This window comes from Aquarana catesbeiana, linkage group LG08 (assembly GCF_042186555.1).
Source record: "Aquarana catesbeiana isolate 2022-GZ linkage group LG08, ASM4218655v1, whole genome shotgun sequence".
In the NCBI taxonomy this organism is placed as follows: domain Eukaryota; kingdom Metazoa; phylum Chordata; class Amphibia; order Anura; family Ranidae; genus Aquarana; species Aquarana catesbeiana.
The window spans coordinates 144,932,231-144,949,820 of record NC_133331.1 but is presented as its reverse complement, the minus strand read 5'-3'; the positions used below and the strand labels follow the sequence as shown (position 1 = coordinate 144,949,820).

The window sequence follows — 17,590 nt, the reverse complement described above, 5'->3', positions numbered from 1 at the left end:
CAGGACTTTTTTTACCGTCCTGCCAGCACATCGCTCCAGTGTGCAAGCCCTCGGGGCTTTCACACTAGAATGAAAGCAGCGGCACTTTCGGGGCGGTTTTCAGGCGCTATTATTAGCGCAATAGCGCCTGCAAACCGCCCCAGTGTGCAAGGGCTCTTATGGGTAATGTTCGGGTCAATGGCACATAAACGCAACGCTACGGGAAAATATGAACAGGACTTTAGTAAGAGCCCTTGCACACTGGGGTGGTTTGCAGGCGCTATTGCGCTAATAATAGCGCCTGCAAACCGCCCCGAAAGTGCCGCTGCTGTCATCCCAGTGTGAAAGCCCCGAGGGCTTGCACACTGGAGCGATGCGCTGGCAGGACGGTAAAAAAAGTCCTGCCAGCAGCATCTTCGGAGCGGTGTGTATACCGCTCCTTTACCGCTCCTGCCCATTGAAATCAATGGGACGGCGCGGCTATACCGCCGGCAAAGCGCCTCTGCAGAGGCGCTTTGCGGTGGTATTTAACCCTTTCTCGGCCGCTAGCGGGGGGTAAAACCGCCCCGCTAGCGGCCGCATACCGACGGTAAAACGCCGCTAATAATAGCGGCGTTTTACCGCCGACGCCGCCCCCCGCCCCAGTGTGCAAGGGCTCTAAACCAACACCACATTTTCTTCAATAATATTTTGTTATTCTACAAACTGGTCGCCCTGCACAAGCCCTCAGCTGTGCGCGGTGTCAGCTAGGAGCGGCGGGGACGCGCTACAGGGGCGGGCTCAGTGTCGGCTAGGAGCGGCGAGGACGCGCTGTAAGGGCGGGGTCAGTGTCAGCTAGGAGCGGCGGGGACGCGCTACAGGGGCGGGCTCAGTGTCGGCTAGGAGCGGCGGGGACGCGCTACAGGGGCGGGCTCAGTGTCGGCTAGGAGCGGCGAGGACGCGCTGTAAGGGCGGGGTCAGTGTCGGCTAGGAGCGGCGGGGACGCGCTATACGGGCGGGCTCAGTGTCAGCAGCCGTCTGCATTCAGCTTCCGGTGTTCTCTCCCAGTCCTATCACATGGCGGAATCAGGTCACGTGATGCGGGTCAGCTGAGTTGCATCAACATGGTAGCTGTGTGAGAGTAGAGCGGAGTGTTGTGTAATGCGAGGCTGATCGTTGTCGGTGTGATCCGAGATGAACGGCCCTGTGAGCTCCATCGGGGAGGAGGCGGTGTGGGAGAGACCATGGAGCCTGGAGGAGATCAGGAGGAGCAGTCACAGCTGGTCACTGGGGGCCGATGCTGGGGTGAGTGCTGTGTGCCTGGACTACACCTCATCACTGCTCTCTAATCAGCCAGAAGAAAGACATTTTTATACAAATGGAACACATTCATAAAATACTAAAATGTTTCCAGTGAGGTCTGCAGAGCATTGCACCTGTGATCAGTGTATCCTGGGTGAAAGGCATTATATACATCCCAGGTGTACGTCAATGAACCGCCAGCGCGGTGACATCACAGTGCTATATCTGCTGGTCCCTCTGAATGTAAAACCACCGACTGCTTAGCATCTCATCTTTGGAGAGATATACACCGATTAGCCGAAGCATTCGAGTAGAACTATAGATAAAACTTTTTTTTTTCATTTTGGATAAAGCAAGGGAGGGTTATAACCCCTGTCGGATATTTTTGCCATCTGTGTCCCATTGCAGGGATTTCCCTTCCGGTCCCAAAGCCAATCAGGAAGTGAGAGGAAATCCGTGTAAATGAAAGAGGAAGTAAACTCTGGTGGGTTTTACTTCCTTTATTTCCCTGCAAGGGTAAAGCATAATGGGCTACTGCGCATCGCATAGTAGCCCATTATGTGTCACTTACCTGACACCAAAGCCCGCAATGTCTCTGTTGCCCCCACTAGCATGGGGTGTCCATCTTCGCCTCTCTTCCTTCCGGTGCCGCGAACTCCGGCTCTGTGACTGGCCAGAGTCGCGTGATGTCATTTCTGTGCATGCGCGCAGGAGCCGCCAGTCATTCTAAAGGGCGCATGCAGCGATGACATCAGCGCTCGGCTTTTTAGTAAATATCTCCTAAACTGTGGAGGTTTAGGAGATATTCCAAGCACCTCCAGGTAAGCCTTAACACCTTCCCGCCGACCGAACGCACATATGCGTCCTCGGCTTTCCGGGGTTATACCGGGATAATGCCCGCAGCTGCAGGCATCATCCCGGTACCGTTGTTTTCAGCGGGCGATCGGCTACCCGAATATAACAACCGATGCGGCTAAAAGCCGCTCGGCTGTTATACCGGAGGAGCGGGAGGGGACATCCCCCCCCTCCCGCCGCTGTTACCGGGCCTCCCGTGCGATCGGGAGGCCCGGTGTCCATTCGGGAATCTCCGGCGGCTGGGGGCGGGCTGGAACGAAGCTGTGAGCAGCTTCGTTCCAGCCTTCTAATTGTAAACGCGGAAGCGACGTCATGACGTCACTTCCCGTTTACTCGGCTGCCAATGGCGCCGAATTTAAAAAAGTACACAGTATTCAGAATCGCCGTTTTCGGCGATCTGAATACTTTGAAGTGTAAAGGAGGGATGGGGGGTCTTTTAGACCCCCCATCCCTCCATAAAGAGTACCTGTCACCACATATTACTGTCACAAGGGATGTTTACATTGCTTGTGACAGCAATAAAAGTAAAAAAAAAAAAAAAAATTTTAAACACAATTTATAAAAGTACAAAAATAAATAAAATAAATAAATAAAAAAAATTTTTAAAGCGCCCCCGTCCCCGCGAGCTCGCGCAGCGAAGAAAACGCATACGGAAGTCGCGCCCGCATATGTAAACGGTGTTCAAACCACACATGTGAGGTATCGCCGCGATCGTCAGAGCGAGAGCAATAATTCTAGCCCTAGACCTCCTCTGTAGCTCAAACCTGGTAACCGTAAAAAATTTTTAAAGCGTCGCCTATGGAAATTCATAGGTACCGTAGTTCGTCGCCATTCCACGAGTGCGTGCAATTATAAAGGGTGACATGTTTGGTATCTATTTACTCGGCGTAACATCATCTTTCACATTATACAAAAAAATTGGGGTAACTTTACTGTTTGGATTTTTTAAAATTCATGAAAGTGTCACTTTTCCAAAAATTTGCGTTTAAAACACCGCTGCACAAATACCGTGTGATAAAAAATATTGCAACAATCGCCATTTTATTCTTTAGACTCTCTTCTAAAAAAATATATATAATGTTTGGGGGTTCTAAGTAATTTTCTAGCAAAAAATACGGATTTTAACTTGTAAACACCAAATTTCAAAAATAGGCTTAGTCATGAAAGGGTTAATATAGACTTACATGTAGGTAAAAGTGGTTGTACAGGGTGTACAGCCGCTTTAAGTGAATTCCTTAGGGCCCCCCAGGTCACCAGAATTAATGTCCCCATTGTAAGATTTCCTCTCTCTTACTTTTCTGGGGACAACTCAATATTTGGGTTTTTACTTTCAATTAGAAGTGCACGATTCTAGATAAAATGAAAATCACAATTTTTTGCTTAGAATAAAGATCACGATTCTCTGCGTAACATCTTTCACATTAAAAAAAAAAAAAAAAAAATGGGCTAACTTTACTGTTTGTTTATTTTTTTTAAATTCAATGAAGTGTATCTTTTCCCAAAAAGTTGCATTTGAAAGAACAAATGCAACTTTTTGGGAAAAAATACACTTCATTGAATTAAAAAAAATAAAAATAAACAGTGCGCAAATACAGTGTGACATAAAATATTGCAACAACCGCCATTTTATTCTCTAGGGTCTCTGCTAAATAGTAAATATATATATGTGTGTGTTCTAAGTAATTTTCTAGCAAAAAATACTGATTTTAACTTGTAAGCAACAAGTGTCAGAAATAGTCTGTCTTTAACCTCTTGCCGACCAGTCACCGTTTAGCACGGCTGCGCAAACTGCCGTAGGTGTACGTCGGCTGCTTTAAGAGGTATAGGGGGCGCGCGCACACGGCGACGCCGGAGCTGATGCGCATGGCCGGCGGCCGTGATGTCCACTGGCCACCCGCGATCGCTCCACAGAGAGCCAGAACTGTGTATGTAAACAAACAGATCCCCGTTCTGACAGGGGAGGAGGAGGGGGAGAGAGAGAGAGATCTGCTGTTTCTAGCGATTAGGAACAGCGATCTCTCCTCCAGTCACTACACTTCCACCCCCCCCACCCCCCCCACAGTTAGAAACACCTCCTTAGGACACACTTAACACCCTGATCGCCCCCTAGTGTTAACCCCTTCGCTGCCAATGACATTTATATAGTAATCGGTAGCTATTTTTAGCTCTCAGCGCTGTATAAATGTCACTGGTCCCAAAAGAGTGTCCAACCTGTCCGCTGCAATGTCGCAGCCGCTAAAAATTGCTGATCACCGCCATTACTAGTAAAAAAAAAAAAAAAAAAAATAATAAAAATGCCATAAATAAATCCCCTATTTTGTAGATGCTATAACTTTTGCGTAAACCAATCAATATACACTTATTGTGATATTATTATTTTTTTTTTTTTTACCAAAAATATGTAGAAATACATATTGGCCTTAACTGATGAAGACATTTTTGAATATTTATTATAGCAAAAAGTAAAAGGTTTTTTTTTTTCAAAATTGTTGCTCTTTTTTTGTTTATAGCGCAAAAAATAAAAACCGCAGAGGTGATCAAATGCCACCAAAAGAAAGCTCTGTTTGTGGGAAATAAAAGGACATAAATTTTGTTTGAGTACGTCACGCAATTGTTAGTTAAAGAGACGCAGTGCCGTATGGCAAAAAAATGGACTGGTCATTAACCACTTCCCGCCCGGCCTATAGCAGATTGAAGGCCGGGCGGTGGTTCCGTTATCCTGACTGGGCGTCATATGACGTCCAGCAGGATAACATGCCACCGCGCGTGCAACGCGGCGATTGGTGGAGCGGTGTGTCAGTCTGACACACCGCTCTAAAGAGCCTCCGCCAATCACGGCTGATCACGATGTTAATAGGAAGAGCCGTTGATTGGCTTTTCCTCACTCGCGTCTAACAGACGCGAGTAGAGGAGCCGTTCGGCGGCTCTGCTGACTGGGGGGGGGGGGGTCTGCGCTGATTGTTTATCAGCGAAGCCCCCTTCAGATGACCACACTGGACCACCAGGGACGCCACTAGGACCACCAGGGAAGGGGGCAACATGTGGATGGCCAGGTATGTACCCCATGGCCATCCACATGTGCCCAATCAGTGCCCACAAATGGGCACTGATTGGCACCATTATATTTCAGTTATGCCCAGCAATGCCACCCATCAGTGTCCATCGGTGCCCACCTATCAGTGCCCATCCGTGCCACCCATAAGTACCAGTCAATGCCACCTATGAGTGCCCATCAGTGCCACGTATCAGTGCTGCCGTATCAGTGCCCGTCAGTGCAGCCATATCAGTACCCATCATTAAAGAAGAAAACGTACTTATTTACAAAAAATTTTAACAGAAACAAGGAAAAACTTGTTTTTGTTTAAAAAAAAAATTTCGGTCTTTTATTATTTGTTGCGCAAAAAATAAAAACCGCAGAGGTGATCAAATACCACAAAAAGAAAGCGCTCTTTGTGGGAACAAAATGATAAAAAAATTGTTTGGGTACAGTGTTGCATGACCGCGCAATTGTCATTCAAATTGCGACAGCGCTGAAAGTTGAAAATTGGCCTGGGCGGGAAGGTGACTAAGTGCCTGGTATTGAAGTGGTTAAGGGGGCAAATCCTTCCGGGGCTGAAGTGGTTAAAGTGGATGTACCACCACTCACCAAATATAAACTAATGGCACAGTATTAATGTATAATGTATATATACATGCAAGCCACCTGTATGTATCCCTTCCTTGCATATGTCACCCCCTTCAGCAGTAGGAGCCCTGCAAAACGCTGGAATTGGTGGTTGGGTCTCTTTGTCGGAGCTCAGTGGGCAGAGTTGTGATTATTATTATTATTATTATTATTATTATTATTATTATACATGATTTATATAGCGCCAACAGTTTACGCAGCGCTTTACAATGTAGAGGGGGGACAGCACAATTACAGTACAGTTCAATACAGAAGGGGTAGGAGGGCCCTGCTCATAGAGCTTACATTCTAAAGGGATGGGGTGGTGGTACAAAATGTAATAGATGCAGGGAATGATTTGATGGGGTTGTTAGGTGGGTGCCTGAATAAGTGAGTTTTCAGGATATGCTTTCCTGAATAAGTGAGTTTTCAGGGATCTCCTAAAGGTGGCCAGGTTAGGGGCTGATCGGATATACTGGGGCAGGGAGTTCCACAGGATGGGAAAGGCTCTGTAGAAGTCCTGAAGGCGAGCATGAGAGGAGGTAACAAGGGAGCTAGAAAGCAGGAGATTCTGGGAGGAGCGAAGGGGACGATTAGGGCAATATCTGCAGATGAGGTTGGTGATGTAGCTGGGGGCAATGTTGTGGATGGCCTTGTATGTTGTGGTTAGCATTATGAATTTTATATGGTGGGGTAGGGGAAGCCAGTGAAAGGATTGGCAGAAAGGGGCAGCAGTCACAGATTGGTTGGTGAGGTGTATTAGTCTAGCAGCAGCATTCATAATAGACTGAAAGGGGGATATCCTGCTTAAGGGTAGGCCATTAAGGATAGAGTTGCAGCAGTCAATGTGGGAAATAATCAAGGAGTGAATAAGTTTGTTTTGTGGTGTCATTAGTCAAGAAGGGTCGAATTCTGGAGATATTGTGGAGGTTAAGGTGGTAGGATTTAGCCAGTGATTGGATGTGAGGGCTGAAGGAGAGGTCAGAGTCAAGGATTACACCCAGCACCCTGAATGTGTGGAGGGACCAATGGTTGTGCTGTTGATCTTAAAGTGGATGTAAACCCAATGTCATCCTTTCTAAACTACTGCCATAGGGTTTATCTATAAGGATATACATGCCTCCTGCATGTATCCTTACCTGTCAAATGTCTCCCCTCTGTCTGTTATTAGACCCGAAAAACTGCAGATTCTGTGGGTGGGTCTGTTGTCTGGAGCTCGGTGGGTGGAGTCGTGATGTCAGTAGACTCCCCGCCCACCTCTACACTCCCCTTGTCAATATGCATTTCTCCTGTGTGTTTCTAACACTGAACTTCTACTATGATCACATGACTTCAGCATGCCAAATTATGCTGAGGTGTGGAACAGCCAATCCTTGCAGAGCTGCTGAAGAAAGGAGTGTGAGAAAATATAAAAAATAATGCATGTCTTAGGCTAGTGCACGAGATATGTAAATCACTTGTCACTCACAGCAAGGGGGAGGATTTGACAAAGTTTTTCTCAGTTTGTTAAGATTTATCTCGCTGAACAATAAGAGGATTGCTCAGAGATGGATTAACTATGTGTGGCAAGACTGGGCTCAAATGATAGGAAATCTTATACTCTACAGTATGGTATCAAAAAAAAAAAAAAAAAAAAAAAATTCAGGTTTACATCCACTTTAATGGCAAAGTCATGGGGGATGACCGGGAAGGAGGAAATATAACAAGCTCAGTTTTAGAAAGATTGAGTTTGAGAAAGTGGTGTGATATCCATACCGATATGTCATTCAGTAAGTTTAAGATCCGTGAGGAGATCGAGGTGATGAGTTGAGGAGTGGAGAGATAGATCTGTGTGTCATCGGCGTAGAGGTGGTATTGGAAGCCATGGGAGGTTATCAACTGGCCCAGGGAAGAGGTATAGAGCGAAAATAGGAGGGGCCCAAGGACGGAGCCTTGGGGTACCCCAACAGAGAGAGGCGCAGGAGATGGAGTTGTAAGTGACACTGAAAGTGCGCTGAGATAGGAAGGAGGGAGTGTAGTTTGCTTAGGAGGATCAGGTGGTCAACTGTGTCGAAGGCAGCAGAGAGGTCTAAGGGTATGAGTATGGAGTAATGGCCATTCCTTTTAGCAGTTAGTAGGGCAGTTTTAGTGGAATGTTGTGGATGGAAGCCGCACTGTAGGGGGTCGAAAAGGTTATTCTCTGTGAGGTAGCGACTCATTGACAAGGCGTTCGATGAGCTTGGAGGCAAATGGGAGCAGGGAGATGGGTCTTAAGTTATTCAAAGGTGCCGGAGGAGAGGGAGATGTTGAAGATGTGGGATAGGGAGTTTAGGATAGAGTGGGAAGGTGGTCGCAGCAATTTTGAGGGGACAGGTGGGCCATGGAGAGGAAGTTATAAACTTCATCGGTGGTAACTGGGTAGAAGGAGGAGAGTATTGAGTGTGGTGTTGGACCTGATGTATTGGGTAGGGGAGGAAGTTGAATTCTGGATATCTCCTTGCGAATTGTGTAGATTTTGCTTTTGAAATGGTTGGCAATCTGTTGAGCAGTAAGCTAGTTACTGGGTGGGGGCAGTGGGGGGGTTAAGTAAGGAATTAAGGGTAGAAAAGAGTTGACAAGGTTTGGATGAGAGTGGTGTTGTAGGTTTGTTTAGCAGTGTGGAGGCAGGAGTTGTATTTGAGAAGGCCAGATTTGTAGAGGGTAAAGTCTTGCAGGGATTTCGATTTACGCCATGCTCGCTCAAGAGCACAGCTGCATCTTTTGAGACTTCTGGTATCGTCTGTTTGCCAGGGTTGTGGCAGATGGGGCCTGGTTCTGCGTGTAGAAAGAGGAGCAAGTACATCTAGGGAGGATGACAGCGTGTTGTTGTAGATGGAAGTGGTTAGGTCTGGGCAGGACAGGAGTGCGATTTTGTTATAAAAGCCATCAGTAGCAGAATGAAGAAGGGAAGGTTTGAGGTTGCTAAGGTTTCTGCAGGTAGTGGTTTGTGGGTTGGCAGCATGGGAGGTAGGAGACAAGGAGAGTGTGAAACGGATAAGGTTGTGATCAGAGAGAGGAAAAGGGGGTGTTAGGTTGCAGGGAGTGCAGCGATGGGCGAATACGAGGTTGAGAGTATTGCCGTTGGGGCGAGTGGTGGTTTGTGTCCATTGTGTTAGGTTAAAAGAGGAGGTTAGGTTGAGTAGTTGAGAAGTGGTTGCAGTATTAACATTGATTAGAATGTTAAAGTCACCTAGGATAATGGCAGGTACTTCAGAGGAGAGAAAGTAGGGTAGCCATGCAGAGAAGTCATCCAGAAAGCGTGACACTGGTCCAGGAGGCCAGTGACTGCGACCCTCAGACAAGCTGGAGAGAAAAGATTAATGCAGTGCACTTCGAAAGGGCAGGGGGAAAGAGAGGGAGGTGTCGGAAGAACCTGGAAGGTGCATTGTGGGGAGAGGAGAAGTCCGACACCACATCCCTTTCGTCCACTGGGTCTGGTGGAGTGAGTTCAGAGGAGGCCACTTTGGGACAGGGCAGCTAGAGAGGTAGTGTCGTATTCTTGGAGCCAGATTTCAGTAATAACAAATAGATTAAGGGATTTGGAGAGGAAAAGGTAATTGACAGAAGCTAGTTGTTGAAGACTGAGTGGGCATTCCAGAGGGTACAGGAAAGAGGGGGGCTGATTTGTGGAATCAGGGGAATTGGGATGAGAAGGTGGGAGTTACGACTACTGTTGGAGGAGGTAGACAGCCAATTTTGGGGGTGGGAATTGGGTGTGGGAGGGCCGGGGTTTGGTGCGCTGTCCCCAGACATTAGTAGGAGGGTGAGGGTGGTAAGGCGGGAGTGGGATTTATAGGTGGGCAGTGGAGTGGAAGTGGTTATACTGTGTGGGCTTAGAATGAGCAGGAGGTGATAAGTGCAGTAATATTGAGTGTGCAGAAGAGAGGGAGATATGTACAGGTTTCAGGTTGAAGGGGGGGGCGGTAAAGAAATGAGTTTCAGAGAGGACGTTATAGCAAAGATTAGTATGAGCATGTTGGAGGGTGGGGAGATGGGAATAGAAGGAAGGCTGAGGACAGTTAAAGGATGAAGGGGAACAGGTGTGGAACACAAATGTCTGTACTTGCTTTTTTTGTATCAGTACCTTAGTCAAAGTGCCCTTGTACAAGTGCCAAACACTTGTCGCCGGAGTGACACTTTGAGCAAGTAGTGGTCAGCCCAAACCCTCACCAGCCATCCCAAGAAATGAACTACATTTATACAGGGTGATGTCACAACAATTATACAGGGTTATACAGTAATGTCACAAGACTCCCCACCCACCTCTACACTCTCCTACTCCTGAGTAACATCCATTCAAAACTCAGGAGAGGCACCACATGACTTTAGCATGCCCAATCATGTTGAGGTGTGGAGCAGCCAATCTGGGAGAGCTGAAGAAGAAAGGAGGGATGTGAAGCTGGAATCCTAACTCTCTCATGCTGTTCAAGAGATAAAGAAATGAGATGTCAGTCACAGCAGTGTAAAGATAAGAGGATTGCTCAGAGCTGGATTAACTCTTCATGGCAAGACAGGGCACAGATGACTTGACATCCTTTACTGTACCAGGTAGAGGTCTTCATTAACAAAAAAAAAAATGCAGGTTTACATTCACTTTAAGTGGTTAAACTGACCTCATTTGCAGACCTAAGTTCATCCTTTTGTATTCAATCTCTTTATTAATTTTAAAACACTTCTACAGATACGTATGGAGGACAGGAACAGTTTTCCCTTTGCACCACATCCCATGTAGAAAATGAACAAAGATAGGGAAAAGGGGCAGTGACGTCCCCGGGACTTTGACGGTGCTTTAAATACTGGGTGCATAAGATTAAATTTAGTCTTATGCACCCAGTATTTAAAGCACCGTCAAAGTCCCGGGGACGTCACTGCCACTTCTACAGATACATACATGTATATTATAAAATTGGATAACACTCTATCTAGTTTGGGATTATTCATATCTCATACTACTTTCTAATTTGCAATTCTATTTCTATCTTAACAATCATTTTACCCATATTTCCTCTCGTTCATACCTCTATTCGTCCACACATACACATTACACCAACACTAACACACTCCCATCTATAAATATTGTCTGATAGTTGATGAGGCCCGAAATCTTTCCCATTGTTGCCATGCTTTTTGATTTAAATTATTTAAACTTTCCTCGAAATTAATCATTTGCGCCATTGATTGCATTTTGTTCATCTCACAGACCCATTCTATTATTGTGGGACTTTTTGCTTTTCTCCAATTTCGAGTTATTGTTCTAGCGGCAAAGGACATCTGCCCCAATAGCTTTCATTGATCCAGGAATGATTGATAATATTAAGATACCAATACTTAGTTGTACCTCAGTTCCTGATACCAGCTGATGTATATTAAATATTTTAAGGCAGAAATCCTTCATCAATGGACACCTATACCATATATGTATCATTGTACCTTTTTCTTTAAGACATCTCCAACATGTTTCCATGTTATCTCCATTTATTTTATGTAAATCAACAGGGCTCCAATACCATCTCATCATAATTTTAGAGTTTCTTTCCTTATGTTTAGTCACTACCGATAATTTGTGTATTACCTGAAATGCTTTCTTCCACTCTGGCAATAAAAGTTCATCCTTTTGATCTAAAAGAACCGAATGATGCAATGGGGGTTATTTACTAAAGGGAAATCCACTTTGCACTGCACTGCAAGTGCACTTGGAAGTAAAGTTGCTGTAGATCTGAGGGGGACATGCAAGGAAAATAAAAAACAGCATTTTAGCTTGCACATGATTGGATGATAAAATCAGCTGACCTTCCACTCATTTCAGATCTACCCCTTAGATTTAGAGCGACTGCACTTTCAAGTGCACTTGCAGTGCAAAGTGCATTTGCCTTTAGTAAATAACCCCCAATGTTTCTTTTTATCTCTCAGCACTGAGCAATGTTGTGATAAACTTTTCTGGCTGCTTTTTTTTTTTTTCCCACAGCTGTGAGCAGAGATCGGCTCTGCATTTGTTAAATGAATCGTGGAAATTCTGGATTAAGATCGTGACAGGGGTTAAATCGAGATCACAATTTTTATTTTTGTATATTTTTTTTTTTTTTTTTTTACGAATAATCATGCAGCTCTATTTCCAATGATAATGGTAAACAGGTCAAATAGACAGTGTGCAAAACAAAACCAAAGATATTCCAAGCCTAACTTACCGACCAGCCTGCTAACCAAACAAATTGTCCTGTCTAACAGTATGGGTTAAAAACAGGGGTTTAAGTTTCCACACATTTGCAAATACAAGCATAAGCTACAGAGCCCCGTCAAGACATGCCTTTAAGAAAGGGTAAGCTCCCTCGAGGCTCACCTGCCCTCTGCCTATCCATTATAATGCATGTGCTTATACTGTGGAGGCTTTCTAATTTAGTGGGTAAAGTGAATTTGATCAAATTGATCGATAAAAAAAATAAAATAGACTGGGTACAAGTAAAGATCTAAGGGACTTTGGCACGGGCCACATCATAATGTCTAGACAACTGTTAGCACAACTCCAACACCACAGCTCTTGTGGGATGTTCCCGGTTAGAACCTTCAACAGGTGGTCCAAGGAAGGAGAGCAAGCAAACCAGAGACACAGGGTCATGGGCGGGTGAAGCTCTTTGCTACACATGGGCAGCGAAGGCTGGCTCGTTCAGTCCAATCCAATAGAAGTGCTACTGTAGCTCAAATTGCTGAAACACTTAATGCTGGTTCCAATAGAAAGGTGTCAGAACATGCAGAGCATCGCAGTTTGTGTATGGGCTGCATAGCCTGTGGACTGGTCAGGGTGCCCATGCTGACCTCTGTCCATAGCCAAAAGGGCCAACAAAGGGCACTAGAGCATCAGAACTGGATTGCAGAGCAATGGAAGAAGGTGGCCTGGTCTAATGAACACAACAAGTTTGAGGTGCTGACTTGTCCTCCAAATTCTCCAGATCTCAATCCAATCAAGCATCCGTGGGATGTGGTGAAAATCAAATCTGATCCATAGAGGCCCCACCTCATAACTTAAAGAATCTGCTACTGATGGCTTGGTGCCAGATACCACAGCATACCTTCAGAGGTCTAGTGGAGTCCATTCCTTGACAGGTTATGGTGGGTGGTCATAATGATATGGCTGATCGGTGTATACATAGACCATCATATTCCTTTAGGACATACCACAATGTCATTAGAGATGAGCATGGGTGTCCTCTGATCACACCTCCTAGCTAAACTTACACTTTGCGCTGTTTTCTAGTCCAGCTGCAGGTCGGGTCATTTTTCCTCCTGCACCACACATAGACAAAGGGGTGGGATGCTGGTGATTTCACTGCCCTTTTATGGACACCCTACCCATATTTTGTCAATGATATGGGCATGTGCCTATATAAGGGCACTGACATCACTAGCTTCCCTCCCCTTTGTATACTAGTGCTACATGTCAGTGAAACCAGGACAGTAGCTAATTGAACTTAAAGAGGAGTTCCACCCAGGGGGGCCGTCAAATAAAAAAAAAATTAAAAGTCAGCAGCTACAAATACTGCAGCTGCTGACTTTTAATTGGACACTTACCTGTCCCTGGGTCCAGCGATGCAGGGGATCGAAGCCCCGCTCGTCCCCCCCCCCCTCCGCTCGTCGGCGCCGGCATTTCAACTGTGGGCGCCGGGCTGTGGCTTCACAGCCTGGCACCCACTGCGCATGCGCGAGCGGCGCCGGGCGCCGTGATTGGCCGCTCAATTACCTGGGACCTGTAATGGGTCCCAGATGATTGACAGGAGGGAGGGAGCAGAGCGGAGCCCTTCCTGTGCCTGGGGGGAAGTGATGTCACCAGCCCAGGCAAAGGAACAGGCAGACTACGAGGGACCACCTAGCAACAGGCATTTAGAGGTAAGTAAAAAAAAAAAAATATCCAAATGTTTTTTTGTTTTTTGTTTTTTTTTAGAATTTTTACAGGTATTTTTGTTTTTTGGGTGGAACCCCACTTTAAGAAGAGCATGACCTTTAATTTTAAAAAGAGATGAGTTTGGAGGATGCCCAATCTCAGCTTAATTGTTACATGTGACCTCATGCACACTGGGAATTTAGCACCTGTGCATGAGATCCTGGTGTTTTAATTCAGGGAGAAGGCACAGGTGCTCCGCTGCTAGCAATTTGTAAACCTCTATGAGAGGCCAAAAGCTGTGGTACTAACTCTTATGGCATTATAATCCCCGATGTCTGTGTTATTACCATTTTATGCACTATCAAGCCGTAACAGCTATCAGCCTCTCATAGGGTTTTACAGACTGCAGACAGCATAACTGGATGGTGTGCTTGTGCCTTCTGCCTGCATGAAAACACCAGGATCTCATGCATGGGGTAAATGGCAAGTATACACGAGACCTATAGCACATGGTATATGAAATCACCACAAAAATCTAGCGACTAACTTCCCCTGGTATATGCCAGGTCCTGAATATAGCCACTAACCTGTTCCCGCCAGCTGTATGCCTATATGCTGCAGGTGGGCTTTACCACTGAGCCATCACATATATACCTCCATGAGGAATGGCTTTCCTGTGCTGAGAGTGTACTCGCTGCATACTCCCAGCACAGTGACTAAACTGTCCAGGACCATAAACAATGATTCCTCAGTGTACACAAAATTGTGTGTGTGTGTATATGTGTGTGTATATATATATATATATATATATATATATATATATATATATATATATATATATTAATATTATAATTATACACAGTGGGGACGGAAAGTATTCAGACCCTCTTAAATTTTTCACTCTTTGTTGCAGCCATTTGCTAAAATCATTTAAGTTCATTTTTTTTTTCCTCATTAATGTACACACAGCACCCCATATTGACAGAAAAACACAGAATTGTTGACATTTTTGCAGATTTATTAAAAAAGAAAAACTGAAATATCACATGGTCCTAAGTTTTCAGACCCTTTGCTCGGTATTTAGTAGAAGCCCCTTTTTGATCTAATACAGCCATGAGTCTTTTTGGGAAAGATGCAACAAGTTTTTCACACCTGGATTTGGGGATCCTCTGCCATTCCTCCTTGCAGATCCTCTCCAGTTCTGTCAGGTTAGATCGTAAACGTTGGAAGGTAGAGCTGCACAATTAATCGTTAAAATATTTTGATCTCGATTCAACCCCCTGACGATCTCTGTTGCAGAGTTTGCAGATTCTTTCATATAACAAGTGGAGAGACTTTTCTGCTCACTCAGCTGTCTCAAGAAAACATCTGGGCAGTCTGCCAAGTTTTTAAAAAGAAACATTGTATAAGGCTGGGTTCACACTGGTCCGACAAACGCTCCGACATTGGGAGCTCATGTCGCATGACGTGTGAAATTTAATGTTTCCCTATGGGAGCCGTCCTAACTGGTCCGACACAAGTCGTTCCGACTTTAGAAATGCTCCCTGTACTACTTTGGTCCGACTTTGATCCTACTTCAGCCTATTGACTATCATTGAAGTCGGATCAAAGTCGGATTGCCGTCTTGCATGATCCGACTTCGGCACGCGACTTGTGCTCAGATGTTCTTTAGGGGGAACTCCACGCCAAATTTTAAATAAAAAACCGGCATGGGTTCCCCCTCCAAGAGCATACCAGGCCCTTGGGTCTGGTATGGACCTTGAGGGGAACCCCCTACGCCGATAAAAACGGCGTGGGGGTCCCCCCCCAATCCATACCAGACCCTTATCCGAGCACGCAGCCCGGCCGGACAGGAATGGGGGTGGGGACGAGCGAGCGCCCCCCCCCTCCTGAACCGTACCAGGCCGCATGCCCTCAACATGGGGGGTTGGTGCTTTGGGGGAGGGGGCGCGCTGCGGCCCCCCACCCCAAAGCACCTTGTCCCCATGTTGATGAGGACAAGGGCCTCTTCCCGACAACCCTGGCCGTTGGTTGTCAGGGTCTGCGGGCGGAGGGCTTATCGGAATCCAGGAGCCCCCTTTAATAAGGGGGCCCCCAGATCCCGGAACACCGGGAGAAGTCGGAAGAAGATACCGGAGCTGCCCAATAAATTAATTTTGAAACCTGTGTACTGTGGTTTTTTTTTTATTGACACTTCCCTAGGTGAATGGGTAGGGGTACCATGTACCCCATACTCATTCACATAGGGTGGGGGGCCGGGATCTGGGGGCCCCCTTATTAAAGGGGGCTCCTGGATTCCGATAAGCCCTCCGCCCGCAGACCCCGACAACCAACGGCCAGGGTTGTCGGGAAGAGGCCCTTGTCCTCATCAACATGGGGACAAGGTGCTTTGGGGTGGGGGGCCGCAGCGCGCCCCCTCCCCCAAAGCACCAACCCCCCATGTTGAGGGCATGCGGCCTGGTACGGTTCAGGAGGGGGGGGGGGCGCTCGCTCGTCCCCACCCCCATTCCTGTCCGGCCGGGCTGCGTGCTCGGATAAGGGTCTGGTATGGATTGGGGGGGACCCCCACGCCGTTTTTATCGGCGTAGGGGGTTCCCCTCAAGGTCCATACCAGACCCAAGGGCCTGGTATGCTCTTGGAGGGGGAACCCATGCCGGTTTTTTATTTAAAATTTGGCGCGGAGTTCCCCCTAAAGATTCATACCAAACACAGTGCCGGGCATTGGCGGGGATCCAAGTCGGATCCCCGTTCATTGAAAGTCGGACACATGCCGGCTTCATGTCGCAGGGCAAAGTCGGATCCAAAGTAGGACGGCTGTCGTGTCGCACCAGTGTGAACCCAGCCTCACTCTTCCTAGGAAGATCAAAGGGAAACTTCTGTGTGTAAAGAAAAAAAAAATCCAGGCAGTCTGCCAAGTTTTTAAACAAGTGTAAATGCAGAAAGTTTAACCACTTAGGCTAAGGCTAAATCTTTTTCTGACACTTGTTTCTTAAGTAAAAAATATTTTTTGCTAGAAAATTACTTGGAACCCCCCAAACATTATTTATTTATTTATATATATATATATATATATATATATATATATATATATATATATATATATATATATATATATATATATATATATATATATATATATATATATATATATATATATATATATATTAGCAGAGACCCTAGGGAATAAAATGTCAATTGCTGCAATATTTTATGTCACACTGTATTTGCCCAGCGGTCTTTCAAATGCAATTTTTTGGGAAAAATACACTTCAATGAATTTAAAAAAAAAAAACGAAACCGTAAAGTTATCCCAATGTTTTTTGTTTTAATTTGAAAGATGATATTACGCCACGAGAATCGTGAGAGAATCGTGATCTATCTTCTAAGCAAAAAAATCATGATTCTCATTTTAGCCAGAATTGTGCAGCTCTAGTGGACACCCATTTTTAGGTCTCTCCAGAGTTACTCAATTGGGTTTAAGTCAGGGCTCTGGCTGGGCCATTCAAGAACAGTCACGGAGTTGTTGTGAAGCCACTCCTTCATTATTTTAGCTGTGTGTTTAGGGTCATTGTCTTGTTGGAAGGTAAACCTTCGGCCCAGTCTGAGGTCCTGAGCACTCTGGAGAAGGTTTTCGTCCAGGGTATCCCTGTACTTGGCCGCATTCATCTTTACCTCGATTGCAACCAGTCGTCCTGTCCCTGCAGCTGAAAAACACCCCCACAGCATGATGCTGCCACCACCATGCTTCACTGTTGGGACTATATTGGACAGCTGATGAGCAGTGCCTGGTTTTCTCCACTCATACCGCTTAGAATTAAGGCCAAAAAGTTCTATCTTGGTCTCATCAGACCAAAGAATCTTATTTCTCACCATCTTGGAGTCCTTCAGGTGTTTTTTTAGCAAACTCCGTGCAGGCTTTC

At 45.9% G+C, this 17,590-nt stretch overlaps 1 protein-coding gene across 4 annotated transcripts in view; it reads left to right on the top strand.

Annotated features, from left to right (window-relative positions):
* The first annotated feature begins 939 nt into the window (after window positions 1-939).
* Window positions 940-17,590, top strand: part of WASHC2C (WASH complex subunit 2C) — a 123,186-nt gene continuing 106,535 nt past the window's right edge. For 3 of the 4 annotated variants that reach the window (XM_073596530.1, XM_073596529.1, XM_073596528.1), the window contains exon 1: window positions 940-1,263. In XM_073596530.1, coding sequence (XP_073452631.1) covers window positions 1,153-1,263 — 111 coding nt within the window. In that variant the 5' untranslated portion in view covers window positions 940-1,152. The remainder of the gene's footprint in view (window positions 1,264-17,590) is intronic. The other variant, XM_073596527.1, reaches the window with a different exon arrangement.